The sequence below is a fragment of the Anabrus simplex genome, chromosome X (genome assembly GCF_040414725.1).
Source record: "Anabrus simplex isolate iqAnaSimp1 chromosome X, ASM4041472v1, whole genome shotgun sequence".
Classification (NCBI taxonomy): domain Eukaryota; kingdom Metazoa; phylum Arthropoda; class Insecta; order Orthoptera; family Tettigoniidae; genus Anabrus; species Anabrus simplex.
Window position 1 is genome coordinate 216,090,289 of NC_090279.1, and position 18,149 is coordinate 216,108,437.

At 38.4% G+C, this 18,149-nt stretch overlaps 1 protein-coding gene across 1 annotated transcript in view; it reads right to left on the minus strand.

The window, feature by feature from the left end:
* Positions 1–18,149, minus strand: part of LOC136886795 (zinc finger protein 271) — a 94,260-nt gene that overhangs the window by 11,873 nt on the left and 64,238 nt on the right. The window contains exons 11-13 of the mRNA XM_068230967.1: positions 5,879–6,048; positions 5,701–5,798; positions 4,746–4,910 (exon numbers count right to left, since the gene is read on the minus strand). Of these exons, the coding sequence (XP_068087068.1) occupies positions 4,746–4,910; positions 5,701–5,798; positions 5,879–6,048 (433 nt within the window). The remainder of the gene's footprint in view (positions 1–4,745; positions 4,911–5,700; positions 5,799–5,878; positions 6,049–18,149) is intronic.

An 18,149-nucleotide genomic window follows, 5' to 3' on the forward strand; every position in this document is an offset into this window, starting at 1 on the left:
GAGAATAAAGTTTATAGAAAAATATTTGGCCCACGGTTTGATCCTATCTCTGAAAGCTGGAAGAAAAGATCTAATTATGAGATTTACACCCTCTCTCAACAACTCACTATAATGGGTGAACTGCACATGTACTGAGAGTGCAGGATAACAGAGCACCAGTAGATCTATACAAGGGATCTCTTAATATGAAAAGACCTTGAGGAAGACCCCAAAGCACCTGGAAGAAGGAGATCAACAAAGTATGCCAGACCCTCGAAATTGGTAACTGGGAAGAGCTGGCTCAGGATCGAAAAGGATGGACGAGGTTTGTGAGATCGGCACGGGAACTTCACATCCCTCAGAAGCCTACGGAGTGAGAGTGAAGGAGTATAGCCTCCTTCTAAATTCATATTGTTTGGCCCGTTCTTAATTTCTACAGCCTCTCAGATTTTTCTTTCCACATTACAGCACATGAAATTTTGTTGTTTGTTCCACAGAGGAGACTGATTACCTCAAACTGAGCACTGTATTTGAAATGTTGGCAAACTGTACATAAGGTAGTTTAATCTGGGAAAAGGGAGTTGCATAACATTATTACTGTCCAAAGTTTCCTTAGTTAACCCTAGAACTGGCAATGTTATTGTGGTGGCAGCCATATTTGGCAACTTTTACTTGTATAAATAAAATACAAAATATCCGTATGATATGAAATATATCTACAAAGTTTTATATATCTACGTAAAGCTAACTGTCGTGATGACAGGACAATTGCATAATTGTTTTGACTATAAAAGTGTTCAGTCTGTTCAACAAGTGTAATTCCTAAATTCAAAATAATACTAAAACTTTCGATCAAATGTACACAAACCTGGAACATGTCACGAACAAACTGAGATTGTCAGTATGGCTGTAATGCACTAGCAATGCACTTTGAGAGGTATATTCTTGAAAATATTGCAGAAAATGTATTGGCATGCTATCATTTGGAGGCACGCCCTTACACATCATTGTTATGATAGGTTACTTTATGGGAGGTTCGTCATGACTTTCACTTTCCGATATTTGATACGAAAAGATAGCTGAGAAGCATTCCGAACCTAACTCTTGATCTGTCTGTTTTTTCTCAATAACCTCAAAGTCAGATGTGTCACTTTCATCTTCCAATAAATTTTGCACTACTTCATTACTAATTTTCTGTAATGAAGTGATAATGCCATATTTAAACACACAGAAGTTAATACTGTAACTCACACCAAATGGAAAACTATGAAATAAAATGAAACTGAATAGCAGTATGGAGCTCAAACAGATTGTCTGAAAACTGCACCTAAAGAGGTTGTAACTCACGGCAGCTGTGGACACTGAGAACGACAAGATATCTGTTGAGGATACGAGAAGAAATATGAACATGTCGAGTATTTGACAGTTAAGAGCGCAGAGGACAGATATTTCAGCACTTTTAGTGAAATAAAAAATTTAGAAACCACAAGGTAATCTGTGTCACAGTAAGATTTTGTTGGGCCAAGGGGAGAAAATTCCTAAAAAGAGGGCGTGTGGGATCTCTCACTCATAGGTCATAATGCACTTAAGGGGAAAGGTAGTAATTGCCAAAAATTACAATTTTTTTCCACCTCTTGATTGTCACACTACTCTTGGCAATTAGCTTCCACTGAACATCGAGACTGAATTATTTCTTTTGCTATAGTGGAAGACATTTCTTTTCAGTTTCAAATTAGTTCATTTATAACTTTTAAATTCTTTAATCTGTCAAATATAATTTATGATTAAATTAAAGAAAAATGTAACCACACATTATATGTGTAAAAGAAACAACTTAATTAAAATAGAATAAAAAATATGGTTCCCTACAATCCTTAGGAACAAAATTATGCAGGGTTGAAAGCGTGAGAATTTCTTTGTATCATGTTCCGAACTATGATGTGTGTAGCTTACAACCAACATAATGGTAATGTTGCAGTGGACCCAGAAAAAGTAGGGAAGAAGTTAAATGGTGTGTGAAACTTTGAAAATTACCAAATGTATTGAAACATATGCTTGCGCTATATACTCAGCCATCCGTTTCGCTGTGTGAGTGTGGCGCACTATTGAGTAATTGGATAAGGACACCAGGTTCCTTCGAGTGAATCCCCGTCGTATGTCAGCGAGGATCTTCCTAGATAACTACATGTAGGAGGGAAAGTCAATTTTTATAATTCATTACAGAAAGAGTACACAGATTTCATTGATATAATTTTTCAACATAGTGACCCTGCTTTTCCATGCTCACGGTCCACTGTTTCACAAGCTTTCTGATATCCACTGGGAAAAAAAAAAGTTTTTGGTTGCACAGCAAGCCACATATGCACTGCTTCCTTCACCTGTTCATAGGCGCTGAATCAACAGCCTCTTAGAGCAATTTTAAGTGGTCCAAACAGATGATAATCCGACAGGGCAAGATCGGGACTGTACGCAGGATGCTCCAACACCTCAAAACGCTTTCTGGTTCGAAGTGGTGAACCCATGTTTCATTTCTAGTGATCATCCATTTCAGAAAAGTTTCGCCTTCGTTAGCATGATGGTCCAGTAGGTGCAGACAGATTCTCACACAATTCCACTTCCGCTCTTCATTGATTTTTTTCTAGTGTAGTCATGAAAACCCAGCAGGACAATTCCTACCCTTTTTTTTTTAAACTTATACTCTGAAGTTATAGAACCTCCGTGGCTCAGGTGGCAGCACGTCGCCCTCTCAGTGCTGGGTTCCATGGTTCAAATCCCAATCACTCCATGTGAGATTTGTGCTGGACAAAGCAGAGGCGGGACAGGTTTTTCTCCACGTTCTCCGGTATTTCCCATCATCTTTCATTCCAGCAACACTCTCCAGTATCATTTCATTTCATCTATCAGTCATTAATCCTTGCCCCAGAGGAGTGCGACAGGCCTCGGCAGCCGACACAATTCCTACCCTTGCCACAAGATTAATTCATTCCATCCCTGACCTGGTCACTGACTGGAAAACAGGTTGTAGGTTTTCATTTTTCACTCCGAAGCTATCCCTGGATGAAATTCATAAAGCAATCAAGATAATCAGGAAGTGAATAAACACCATTATTTATGTAGCTGACAAAAGCAGACCCCGCTGGTATGTGGGCCAAATGTTGAGGAGGAGGGGGAACAAGACGACGACTCTCTGATAACCTAGAAGCAGCATCACCGAATTAAACAGGGAGTTCGGCCTAACAATCATCATTCAGAAATAAAAGTTCATGGTAATCAACAAACAGAAGAACTCCAATACTGTCACATTTCAAGTACCTAGGATTCAATTCAGATAATATAAAAAACTAAACCACAATCGGGATTATGAGGACTGTGGTTCTGAAATTAAAACATTTTGTGTGCAACAGACACCTCCACTTCAAAAGTTGGTGAGTGTTACTCACTGGTGCTGCCTTATAGTGTCTAAGGCATGACAATGAACGCACTCAAGGCCTCACAAAAAGTGCAGGTATTGCAGAATTTTCAAGACCTCGTCATCGACTATGAGGTACTCTGTCACGCTGAGGCATTCTCTGAAGTGTTAACCCTTGCAAAATGCAAAAAAGCTGTCCATTTCAACACTGATAATGATGATGTTTGTAGTTTAAAGGGGCCCAACAGCTAGGTCATCTGCTCCTAATCGTACGAGGTGCATCGAAATGAAATGATAATGATAATTAAAACTTCAAAATGTATCCAATGACTAGAATCTAAAACGAATGATGATGAAAAATGACCATGGATCCAAAATGATTGATTCACAATGCCTCAGATGATGCTCGTCCAAAGGGGTCCAAAATCCAGGTCACCAGCCCCTTATATTAGTACTAAACACAGGCAATGCAGAACCAAGGTGTTCCTCACACAGAGGTATTAATCACAGGCACCAGCTAGATCTGTGGTGTTCCTCATATTGTGGTACTAATCACGGGCAACGTAGACCCACGGTGTATCACACATGGCACCACCCACAGGCAACACAGACCCATGGTGTTCTTCATATAATGATACTACTCCCATAGTGATCCTCCCCCGATGATACTCATCACAATCCCAGCTGGAGGCAGTAGCGGTACGAATTCCTCAGGTAGAGATTATTGCTCTGAGAGGGAGCACAACCAGGCACATGTAGTACTAATCGCAACTAAAGTCGACCCATGGGGTTCATCACATAATGGTAGTAATCACAGTTGGTCTAAATGTTCCAAAAGTACCATCCCTTGATTGCCCCTTTTATTCGCCTTTTACAATAAGCAGGGGATACCGAGCCTGTATTCTTCATTTGCATCCCCCACCCACAGAGGGTATATTTCAATATTTTACAGTCACAATTGTTACACGGAATCATATTCCTAATGGTCTGTATTGACCATATATAATTTGAGAAAAATATATAGTTTTAAACAACTAATCAATGCATCACACTATAATCTGAACAAATTGTGGACATGTTTTGGCAACCAAAAATCAATCAAAGAAATACCTTGTATGCATTATAGCAGAAATCAAGCAAGCTATGTCACTCCTTGCTATTGATAAACAAGAAGGAATAAAATTTGAAGTTAAGAAAAAACTAGAACACACTTAAAGGTGCTAATAATGGCTCCAACAGTCAAAACATGTCCAAGATTTTTTCATAAATAAACTTTTCAGACTGTAGTGTCGTGTATTGATTAGGTAGTTAACATTTTTTCAGTCACAATTGAACAAACAATGCTGTCTGCACTCACCGATGACTCTTCAAGGAGCTGGACTGGTTGAAGAGCTTGCCGCAGTCCACACACTTGTAAGGACGGTGACCGGAGTGTATGCGCTCATGGCGGATCACGTGAGACAGGTGGTAGAACCTCTTACCGCACGTCCTGCAGATGTACGGCCTCTCTTTGGTGTGCGTCCTGCAAGGTGTAACCAAATCACAATGATGTTTTCAGTATTGTGTGTTTCTGGAAAACTCAAATGCCTCAAAATTCATGCAGAAATTTTCTTCGCATGTACCGAATGCTATGCTTTCTTTTCCGTAAACAACAAACAAGATAGTTCCATATTATCTTACAAATTTGTATTATTCGTTCACCTTTCAATACAATTTAAACCTTACACCACATTTGAATATTAAATCATGCTATGTGCAAGTTTTCTTCCAGTACAGTTTTCACTGAGGCATCCTCACCTGATTTGAAGAAATGATGAAGACATTTTTAATTTTTTTTAAAAGTGGTGTGTTTTATACCATTCTATGGAGCTACGTTCATATGACTCAGAGCAAAATGCAACATAAAATGAAATTCCCTTAGAGCCAAACAATCTTAAGTCCCTTTTCTCAATATTTTGATATTTAAAAAAGGTATAATGATAAACAAAATTGAACGATATCATAAAGTATGTCAATCAAAAGTTATATATTAATCCAAATAATCCTTTTAGAGATATTGATGGTAATGTTAGCAAAATGTTGTTCTCTCAATCTCCTGCAAAGTTAATTGTGTGGCACTTATGTTTGTTTGGCTCTGGCCTACAGAAATGTTAAATAAATTAATCTTGGAAGGACAGCTGAATGTGAGAGAGATGGAACCAACTAAAGGAAAAACTATTCTGGACATGGTGCTGCTAAAAGCAGATATGCTCTGTATAGAGAAAATGAAGTGATATATGTTATTAGCATGGTATTCAGATGCTTCTAGCTACCTGAAGTGGATGGTGAGGTCGTACTTCTTGTAGAAGGTCTTCTTGCAGACAACGCAGGAGTGTGGCCGCTGTTTGTAGTGGTCCCTCTTGATGTGGTCCTGAAACAGGAGAAGACACGTCACATTCACGACAGGGCAAAGCGTCATCTCCAAGGAGTATTGGCCATACCAGGACCAACCTGCACCAAGCCGGCAGAGGCATACTCCCGGTGACATATCTCGCAGTGGCACTGGGGAGGTTTTGTTGTCGTGTGCATCCGCAAGATGTGCTTGTTCAGCGTCGACTTCCACGCATAGAACTGGCCACACATGGGACAGCAGTAATTCATCTGGTCGATGAAGTGTGTTCCTGAAAAAAGAACAGACAAACCCTACATTTCTATCTGTGCCATACTTGCCAATTTTGTAGAACGATATTTCGTAGAACGTTTTGACACCAACAAAATAATGCATGGCATCAAAAGAGGCACATTAAAAATAAACTGCTGTAAAAATATGTAATACAGAAGCTTACTTTCATTTAGTCCAAATAATCAGATGTAAAAACACCCCCTGTGAGTGAGGGCCCCCCTGCCTATCGTAAGAGGTCTCTGAAAGTGGGACTAGCAGTATTTATGACTATGCTTTTCTGCAAAATTGTTCATATAAACATGACCTTTCAAATTAAATCTTGTAAGCTCCAGAGTAAATCAACAAAAGCATAAGAAAGTAAGTGTTCATGGCCATAACAAGTAACAACAAACAATTTTCATCTGTAGACTAAAATACACCATTGGAAGATGAGAAACAGATGAAATAGCCAAAGAAATGTCACTAGAGTCGGTCAGAACCAGTTACTAATTGCTTGCATTCTCTCCCTCTACATAGATGTACTGTACAGGCTGGACAAAATGTCATGAGGGTCAATTTTGTGTGTTTAAACTTTACTATGCATCTTTGTATAATTACCCTACTTGGCTGATGACGACATCCATGGATGTTGAAACCGGTACCATAAATAAATGAGGTTGCCAATTTTAACCAACAACACATCTTGTATTGAAAAGGTGGATCCCGTACAATCTAATTCATTGTTTTGTAATCTCTATTTAATACGGACCAAACGTGAAGTTCTTCACTTTAAATTTAAACCATCATCATCACGCACTCTTTCTTAATTGTCATTTTTACTTGCTTCTGATCGACCACGTGAAACATTTACTGTTACAAGCCGTTGTGAACTGAAAGGGAATATTGCTGATAATTCTAGACTTAAAGTAAACAAGATAACAGGAAGAGTAATAACAAACATGGAAGAGCGAAAGTACCAGCAAAAGGGCATGAAGATTCAATACACTGTAGGCCCCACAAGTGTAATATCGTGGTTGGAAGGGTTTGCCAAGGGACAGCAAAAATCAAAGTGAGGTTAAAGCATTATGACGCCTCTTATCGCGCTGACTCCTGCTCTCAAGTTTTAATCCTACTAGAAGTATACAAAAGCATGATAAAAAGTGATGATGATGTGATGAGTCATGAATGCTTAAACAAGTTCTTAAAAATGCAATTTAGCATGACTATCTTAGGGTCATTTTGTAACAATCTTGATAAAATATTAATAACATTGTCATGAAATGGGATATTTGTCGGGTTAAATTGTGGGGAACTCCCCGTTTTAAATATGGTGGAGGAGTTTTTACTTGTAGAACACAGCTTTTGATGAAAAACGTAAACACGAAAAATCAAGTGTCAGAATTAGTGGCAGTCCTTATGCCTGTTGGAGTTCTGGCCTCCCAGAGCAGGGTCTGTCCACGCTATGTCACATCATATTGACATTTGACTGAACAGAGTGTTAGTATTTAACTTGTTATAGACTGTTTTAATTATGAGGGTCAATTTTGTGACAAGAGCCTAGCTCCTGAGGGAGCAATAGTTTCATGTTTTGTCACATAGAGCTGTAAGAAAATAAGAGAACTTCGGAAAACTTTGCTGAGCAAGCTTTAGTTTCAAGCTATGGCACGTAATGTTGCGAGCGCACTGGTGAACCGGGAGCAGCTGAGAGACATGCTTGTGCAACGTAAACAGCTGATATTGATACGGAGTGCGACTCGGTCTTCGTTAATACACATAATACTACAAAATAACGACGTAAACGCATGTACCGAATGAAACTACAGTGAAGTCACCAAGTAAGGACTTTTGTCAACAAAACAAGAAGAAATTATAATAAAACTATATTACTTATCAATGACGACTAGTGTATGGAAGAACAGTGACTTGTCATTTTGTCACTTGTTGAAGTACATTACAAACACGCACACACTATAGGCAACTGTCCAAAAGTTAAGTTTGGATAACTGTCAAATGTACATTACTAAGCTTACTAGATGTCTTAATGCTACTGTAATACAAAATATTAGTTCAGTGTGGTACCATAAGGCAGTTTCTTAACCTATAAAATACTTTTTACTGAGGTGTGTGTCTCAGTCAGTCTTAACTTAGATGTAGTATGGTTAATAATGCACTTGAATGAATTCCTCTAAACATGAGCATTCAGAAACGGTAGATACTGTTCATAGGGCATTTATTGGTTCCATGCAGAATGTCCTTCATTGTCAACAGAACTGATTAAATAGAAGGTAAAGCTTGTTGCTCCGCTGGAAATGGTTTGGTCACTGTACTACCTTTTGTCGATCTTTTCTTCTTGGTTGAGATGAGTCCCCTTTGACGTTCAATTTTTCTCTTCTGAGATGTGTCTGATCATATGGCATGTTAAAACTTTGAACTGCTGCTAATGTAGCATCAGCTTCTTCAATGCACCAATTCGTTGATTTCATTTAACTGAGATACTTTCTGTTTCTTGATATATCACCACCTGTGTTGATTACTGGGTTCTGAAGTACTGGTACTTTGAAAGGCATCGGAAGAGGTTTCTTTCAATAATACTTCTTTTTCAACAACTTGTAACTCTTTTTCAGAACATATTTGAAGGTGTTCTTGGCATTCTCTAGGCTGAAATAATGTGGCATACAAGATGAATGTGTTTGCACGTGTATGGCAGAATTGATGCACGTACAAGAGTAGCTGTGAATGCATGACTTGTAGTCATTCCTCATTACATACTAACTGGCACACACTGTTTTGTTTCAGGGGGACAATTGTGTATATATCAGAACTGGATGTTGATGGAATAGTTCATATATTGCCTTCCTGTATAACTAAATCTTTTCTTAATGTCAGACTAGTTTTGTGGCTTTGCCTAAGGTCCCTCAGCTTACTTGTCACTTTACCTTTATGCATAGTGATGACCCTGTCAAACATCTTATCTTTGAGGAATCTCATTATTGCACAAATTGATTTGTCCAGGCGCTTTATTTCCTTTCCTTGCAAGTATATATGTTTTATGCACTTATGCAGGTTCTCAATATTTATGTTCAAACCACAGTGCATCCGATAGCTATATGCCCACTGTCTGGCTGTGGGAACATAATTTTCTAACAAATATTTACCAAAATCATGGGTGTCAGAGTCATCAATTCTGAACAGTTGGCTCAAAGATAATACGGTAGAACCTCAATAATTCGAAATCGGTTAATTTAAAATCTTGCCTAATTTGAAGCAGCTCTCGTTCTCGGAAACATGAGGTATGGTTTTGCATGCTATTTGAATAGTTTAATTCGAAATACAGATAATTCGTAATTCAAACAACAAAGTCAGTCCCGTTACCGAAATTCAGACTTTTAATTCAAAACTTCCTTTACATTTTGAAAAAAAAAAAAAATATTTTACAGAATAATTTAAATTCAAAATTTCTCCGCATCATGAAAGAACACGTCTTCCAGAACGTCACACTTTCACCTACTTCGGCATGTCTACAGTGTGCTTCATATCTGCACTGTTCGAGCACAATCGTAATTATTCTGTATTTGGCGTTTTAAGGAACGCCACAATATCACGCAGCAGGCAGTGTGCGGAGAGGTAGAATCAGCGAACACTGGCCATGCCAAGAGTTGCGAAAAAGTGTGGCTTATAGCCAACAATCAATTCGTATGCACCAAACAGTATTGTCAATGCCGTTGAAACTGTATTTTTTTTTTTTTTTTGCTGAGGCCAAATGGACTTATAGTTTTAAAGGAGAGAATTACCAGCCGGGAAATGTACTGTGTTGCTATGCAGTGCACACGGAAGCGAGAGACTTCCTTCCCCTGTCATAGGAAAGTTCGAAAAGCCACGATGTTTTAAGGGCGTCGGACACTTTCCATGCCAGTACAAGTCATCTAAAAATGCAAACAGTACAGTAATTCAAAAGATAAAGCATTTACACAGGGGAGCCAGCATGATTTTTCCTCGTCTTTGAATCGTGTTTTTCTTCCTTTCGTTGCCTGAGATTATGTTTGCCATTGTTTTATACAAGTGCATTATTTGAATAATGTAAATGCACCTTGTTGGATAAATTTCTGAAATAGTGTTTTTCATGACATTTGAAAAGTTTAAACTGAGAATCAAGGTGAATGCATGCATTAATGAGTCTTAGAAGTGCCATGGCGGGAAATCATACAAGTATAGTCACTGTACTGTTTTAACGTGGACGGAAGCGAGAGACCATCTCCCCTCCTCATAGGGAAGTTCCATAAGCCGTGATGTTTTAATGGCATCGGGTACTTTCCGTGCAAGCACAAGCCATCTAAAATGCATACAGTACCGTAATCCTATGAATAAAGCACTTGCACAGGGGAGCCAGTAGAGATTTCTCCTCATCTTTGAATCATGTTTTCTTTCTTTTGATTTCATTGTGTGAGGTTATATTTGCCGGTGAGTTATCCAAGTGCATTATTTGATTACTGTAAATGCACCTTGTTGGATACATTTTGGAAATAGGTGTTTTTTTTTTTTTTTTTTTTTTTTTTTTTTTTTTCATGGCATTTGAGAGCTTTAAATTGTGAATCAAGGTTAACTGCATGCAGCAATGGGTCTTAGAATATATTGTGATGCCACAAGGAATTCAAAGTCAGATTTTTGTGTTCCAATGACTTTGAGTTAACGAGGTTTTACTGTACTGAATATATTCACATCTCACTCTTGCATAAGCGATCTTATAATTTTGTACACATCTGCTAGTTTGTCTCTAGATTTGATTTTGCGGAGGTTCTTATGGCACGCCCGATCAATGTGCCAGGAGCAATATAGCCTTTGATTTGGTTCCCCCATAACTTCAATCCAAGTATTAAAAAATGAATCTGCCATATCAGACATAAAAATCTTTGGAGACAAATTGCCAAGCTGGTCTTTGATTTTTGCAAATAGAATTTTTAAGACTTCTTCATCAGTTCCCTTTGTTAATAAAAATGAACATGGGAAACCCTGATGCATATTATCAATAATTATAAGAGTTATCAATTCAGAATCATATACACTGAGTCCATAGGTACCATCAATGCATACAGCATCCCCTCCATACTTATCCAGCGTTGAAGCTTGTGCATCATTCATTAATGCTAACACAAAGTCATTTTTAGCCAAGAAAAGATACTCTTCAGAAACCTTCCCCCCTCCTGCTCTCACCTCATTCACCCAGGCATCAACACTCACTGCATCATTAGAATGCTTCACAGCTTCTGAGCTCAAATTATAAGACTTCCCAATGTTATGCAAGTCTTTTCTTGTGAGGAGATGAATTCTTTGCAGTTCTTCTGGGGTTTTCGGACAGCTTCGAATATCATCTAATATGACATCAAAAGGAATTTTTAACGCTATATTAGCTGCCAAAGAACTCTTTTCATCTTGAGTTAAAAATAAATGCTCTAAATTATTTTGATGTCCCACATGACTAGGTGAAAACATAGCCTCACACCTTCCCTCTTCAACTAAAGAAACTTTTATTGTCGAACGGCACAAACCATCAGTCTTTTTGGTGCCTTGGCTCTTTAAATAACGGGCACCCGACCCCTTTGATTTAAAGTGTCCTGAAAGGTGACAATTGTAATATACTGTCCCACCTTTTGCAATGTCCTCAGAACCAAACATTAAAACTTATTTCATAAGCTTTTGTGCTTTATAATTTCTTTTCCATTCCTTAAACTCTTCAAAAGAATTAAATGACTTTCTTTCACTTATCACAACAATGTCATGAATATTGTGGAAATTTAACAATATATCTCACTTTTTAGAATATGTATGTGAATATACACTGCATGTAAAATTACCGGCACTAGTAACATTAGGGCCACTTGAGTTAATTTCCTCATGTGTACTATTAATGTGTCTATTTAAAGTTTGTCTATGCCTGTGTAATAAACCACAGTCACTACACTTGAACAGTGTAAAATTACACCTGAAATTATCCACATAAATGTACACACTTATAAAATAGCAACACCCATCTGTTTACATGTTACAGTGCTGGCTAACCACCGCAAGATTCCTTTAAACACGAGGGTGGAGAAACAGATAATCTATCGCCTAATGTAAAATCACTTTAATTAGACGCATTATATGCACATCCTATATTATAACACACATTTACATGGTACTCCTCTAGCTAATCCCTCGTTCAAATATGAGAGCGGACTAACGAAGAACGAAAATACTATTTAATCTGTCAGCCTGATTCCTCTTATTTTCCTACGGTGCTACACGGCGGCAAATTCACCAAAGTTTTATGAAGGGCTCCAATTAATATTTTCCTCCAGTGCTATGTGGTGAAACATGAAACTATGGCCCTCCCGAAGAATTATATTTATTTTCTTACGGCACTACATGGCGGCAAATACACAGATTTTTTCCAGTCTGAGTAATTCAATCACCAACGGAGCAAATTTATTCCGAAATGAATGAATTTGGGTTTGCAACTGCCCCGGAATGTCTCTTGCATGTTATACAAACCTACAGTTCAACTGGCAAAGTCGATCATTTATTCCCTTCAGGAAAGCAAACTAACAGTACAACAAAAAGAGGTTCAGTGGCTGGACGGCGGCTATGCCATATATGCAATTTCCTATAACGACTAAGAAGAAAAAGTAATTCGCTGTGGGAACAATGCGGTTAGGCGCGCACAGCTGTGAGTTCGCATTCGGGAGTTCGAATTCCACTGTCGGCAGCCCTGAAGATGGTTTTGCGTGGTTTCCCATTTACATACCAGGCAAATGCTGTGGGAGCTTTGGAATAACACTCACGGTATCCCCTGCCTGCCGTAAGAGGTGACTAAAAGGGGCCCCAGGGTCTCATAACTTTGGAGCGTGGATTGGCAACCACGGGGCCCTAAGCTGTGTCCTAACATTGCTTCCACTTACTTGTGCCAGGCTCCTCACTTTTATATTTTCCGATCCCGAACGTATTTGAGGACTTGAGGCCTAGGAAGTCTTTCATTTTCACGCCCTTCGTGGCCTTATCTTCCTTTGGCCAATACCTTCATTTTTCATTTTTTCTTTCTGATTAGTGTTATATAGAGGATGGTTGCCCAGTTGTACTTCCTCTTAAAACAATTATCACCACAACCTGGGGCTGTACCTTAATTAAGGCCACGGCCGCCTCCTCACTCCTAGCCCTTGCCTATCGCATTGTCACCACAAGATCTATCTGTGTCGCTGTGACGTAAAGCCAATTGTAAATATATACACACACTATGGAGTAATTTCATTTCTACTAGGACGTGACTTTCCAGTCGCAACGATTTGACTCGTATGAGCTCTTCTTGAATTATAGTGCGATACATTTACTCTTCTTTATTAATCGTCATAGGAATATCACTTTTCTAATCAAAATGCATGTTTTAATCTTTCTAATGTGCTTTTATGGGGAGTCCAGGACCTTGGAACGAACCGAGACTTAGTCTCTATAGCAACACAGGCATTCCAAGTCGCCTGCATCTTGGAAGAATCCATTGAAATTATGGTAATGATGATGATGATAAAAATGTGATGAAAAAGAATTTGCTTTTGTGTACAAGTCATTCTCTTAATGCCAATTGGAATCATGCTGAGGAATGGAGCGATAGCCGTACATCTAGCGGCACTATTCTAACTACCGTTCCTCTGTCAATTTAGTAGGTCGACTTGAAAATACCGCACATGCAGAGACCTTTACTTATCCTGTACACAACGACCCGGTTCACAGCTGGTTCACAAGACCCACTGCACCAGCATGCTCTCGACATTACATGCCATAGGTTGAAACTAAAGCTCCCTCACCAAACGTTTCTGAAGTCTTCCAATTATTTTCTTACAGGGCTATACAGAAAAAAACGAAACTACTGCTCCCTCAGGAACTGTAATTTTGTGTGTTTAAACTTTACTATGTATCTTTGTATAATTACCCTACTTGGCTGATGATGACATCCAGGGATGTTGAAGCCGGTAACATAAATAAATTAGGTTGTAATTTTAACCAACAACACATCTTGTATTGAAAAGGTGGATCCTGTACAATCTAATTCATTGTTTTGTAATGATGATGGTTCGCTGTCCATAAGTTATTGTGAGATTACATACAGGTGATTTAGTGCAGTCACAACAAAAACATGTGAGAAAGGACAAAGGTAAATGGATATGAGTAGCTGAGAAAAACAGACAATTCATACTGAAAACCATGAAATGCCAAAAATGCTTCAGAACAAGAATCAATTTCATCCTCTGTCAGAAATTTCAGTATTTTTAGATTAAAGAGAAATACTCTAGAACCTCAATTATTCATTCCCGGAAACTACGTTTTCCCAGAATATTAGTTCAAATTACATGGTCCCGTGAGCATCCTAATTAAATCACGTTGTAAAAATCCTGCATTATGCGATCCTTGAAGAAATGATTTCCCAGATCAACCGTCCAGAAATGTCAGTCCCATCAACGCTAAATCCTCGATCAAGCGTTTTTCAAGAAAGTGTATCACACGAAACGACGGCTAACGCATACTCATGGACCTTGGCGTTAAAGTCCCATCACTGCGATAATTAGAGCAAGTACAAAAGCGATCAGCGGAAGGGACCATCTTAGCATCGCATTCGGGTGGTATTGTTTAGAGAATCCTTGGAAATCTTAAAGCACAGTGTGGCCACAACAACTGAAAGGAGACAGAGCACATTTCGACAACTCTACTTGAAGACTGAACAAGTTCTGTCAAATCTTTGTACTTTTAAAACGTCTACAGTATGTCCAGGGTTAGATGTTTATTTCTTTTACTTTTTTCTGATTGTATCGCCGATCAGGTTCTTGGCACTTTCCTCAGGGCACTGTGTAGGAACTGGGCTTTCAGGCAGGAAATGAAACTGCTCCTTTTTAACACAAACCTAGTATTTTAATATCATCCTATTAAATTATGTCATCGAGACCAGAACAAATAATGCATCTTACATACATAAAGCCAAGGGAGGATTTGGAATTGCCTTTTACTGTTTTGGTCTTAATATAAGACTGGGAATTTTATGTTTTTGTGTTAAAATGTCATCAGTCGTTTTATCTGCACACGTTACATTTAGATGGTTTGTATCACTTCCAACTCGTACTGACGTACAGCGAACGTGCTTTCCGCCGAGCTCAAGGTCATGAATAACCGTCATTTCTGAAGTTTTGATGATATTTTTTTCTCTTTCCAATTTGATTGTGATTAGTGATGGGCAGTACTGAATATAATGCATTCGAGAACTTGAGAATTGACACCGGTACTTACATTCGAAACCATATTCTCTATTTCAACATAACCTTTAAAAGTCGATGTAGGCCTAATTTATGCGGTACAAAATTTCCAGAAACTGATCACGAACAGTATACCAGTGACCAAATTACAAATGGGTACCCAAAAATAACCGGAATAACACTGCCGTGGACGAAGCTTGTGTAGTATGAATTTCTGCTGCTAGGCGTGTATAGCGCAACTCATTGCCAGTTCAGTGCCACCTGTGTTGTCGATCTGGCTTGTTCTGTTCATCTGCAGTGACTGTTTCTGCTAGCGCTGTTTTGTTTTCTACTCTGTAAAAATGAAGCTGAAACAGTTTTAACGCTAAAAACAGCTTACAAAGATAATTCTATGGGAAAAACTCAAGTGTACAAGTGGTTTACTGGGTTTTAAAATGGCGACTTTTCGATTGATGACAAACCTCGTGTTACGTTTTGAAACAACAGCCTGAAACTGATCCAGATTTTCTGTCAAAGGTCATTACTGGTGATGAGTCACAGTGCTATGGTTACGGCCTAAAAACAAAATTACAATCAAGCCAATGGAGGACGTCATTGTCACCCCATCCAAAAAAAATGTTGTCAAGTCAAATCAAACATCAAAACAATGTTGATTTGCTTTTTTGATTCCAAGGGCGTAGTTCATTCGGAGTTTACAATGTTTCATTAAAAGTTTTTGGGTCCACCTTATTCAATACCTTACAATTTTGTTGCGTAGATGTAATTACAACATATTATGTATGATTCAGTACTAGTTTTGATGCTATACTGCGTCATCAGCTGAACAGAGGTTTTTAGAAAAATTGGCAATCATATAAGTTTATCAACATCACTACATTTAAAATCATATTAATAACAATGAACTGTGTTAAAAAGTATACTATCTATTTATCCATTCTTATTTTTCGATAAGTCTTGCGGGTCTTATGCAACAAACTAATAAAAACATATGCAAACCGGTTTGATCAATTATAATATAAAGTGAATTCAAAGTAGAATAACAAAATATAAAATGGAAATAGAATACTGTTTGTGCTTAATTTATTGCACTTCATAAAACATTACGTAGTATCATAGTAAAAATAGAAATAAGTTCCATTTGGACAACCAAATTTCAACCTACAAACATGGTAATGACATTTCTGTCTTCAGGATTGACAAGCTAAATGGTTGTCTACGGGCAGTAAATTGTGGTTCGTGGTCTGCATTGAACTGGGAAATGCTCTTCTTGATAATATCTTAAAGGACTTTGTGTTTGTTTACACCTCATTAGGATTGCCTCATTGAACAACAGTCAGGAACTCATTCTTACTTTTACTACGATACTACGTGATGTTTTACGAAGTGCGATCAATTAAGCACAAATTGTTTTCAAGACTATTTCCATTTTATAGGATGAGTTTTGTTTTGATATGTGGCAGACCTTTAAGCTCACAGAGCACGAGATTTGACACCAGTTTCTTAGTAAAATGAGTGGCATATAAGGCAAATGGGTTAAAAACCACCCAGTGAAGACTGACTACCAACATATGACACCAAACCTAGGCTGAATAAGCTGGTCTAATCAAGAACAACTGGAGAAGTGTGCTGGTAGCAAGGCAGTGAACAATCTCACTCAGGTCATTCGGAACAGAAGCTGCCATCTGACCGGACCTCAGCTCCGATCCACCCCTTTCACAAGGAGATCTTTCAGACATGAACAACTACTGAGGGATCTCTCTTGTCCCAATAATGTATAAGGTCCTTACTAAGAAGCACAGAGAACCACATGAAGTACAAAGAAGTGTGTCTTGGTATAAAAATATTCTGTTTCACTTGCAAAAATCTTGAGAAAGTCTGATAATTCATTTTAACACAAATTCTGGCATGGAGCAGTGTTAAGTAGAATGCAAACTAGAAGAGAAATAAAGCATTCAGTTTTGAAACTGTATACCCACTCTACTGGGGAAGTACGAGGGAGGTCTCCTAAGCAAATCCTTAACCTCAAAACTGTCCTAGCCTACTCCAAAAGCCGCAAGGTGGTAGTCCCCTCTGTTGATTTTAGGTAGGCCTACTACGACTCTGTGAAAGGACAAACCCTTGACACAACTCTCGAGGAACTGGGACTACACAACAAAACCTGAAGATTCATTCTACAAACTCTGACTGACATGCAATCCAAGGTTAAATTCAGGGGTGAAATATCGGAAACCTTCGAGATCAAGTCTGGAGTCAGACAAGGTGATGGAATTTTCCCAGTCGTCTTCAACTGCACTGCCGAGAGAATGGTGCAAGGAAATAGAGTGGCATTTCCTGGGGACTCAAGAAGGAAAGGTTGACAGTAAACTGTCTGGCCTGATCGTGAATCTCTGGAAATATCACAATTCAAGTCAAGTGTCTCAGAAGACAGGCAGCCAAAGTAGGATTCTGAGTGGTGGTGGTGATTATTGTTTTAAGAGGAAGTACAACTAAGCAACCATCCTCTATATAACACTAATCAGAGGGAAAATTGGAAGGGATCCGACACTTGGAAAAATGAAGATATCTGACAAAGAAAGACAAGGGCCACGAAGGGCGTGAAAATGAAAGACTCCCTAGCCCTCGCAAACCTAATAGCACATGTAATTGAGCCATGTATACAAGGATTTTATATTTTATGATTTTTGAATAGAATAAGTTTTAAGTTTGTCAAAAGTGTTCTAATGGTTCTTAAGTCTTTGTTACGTAAATAACAATTGTTTGAGATTCGGATTTGGCTGATGATGCTCTATAAGAGAGCGAAACATGTCCCATATGTAACTTTTTAACTAATGAAGTTATTTTAATGTAACAA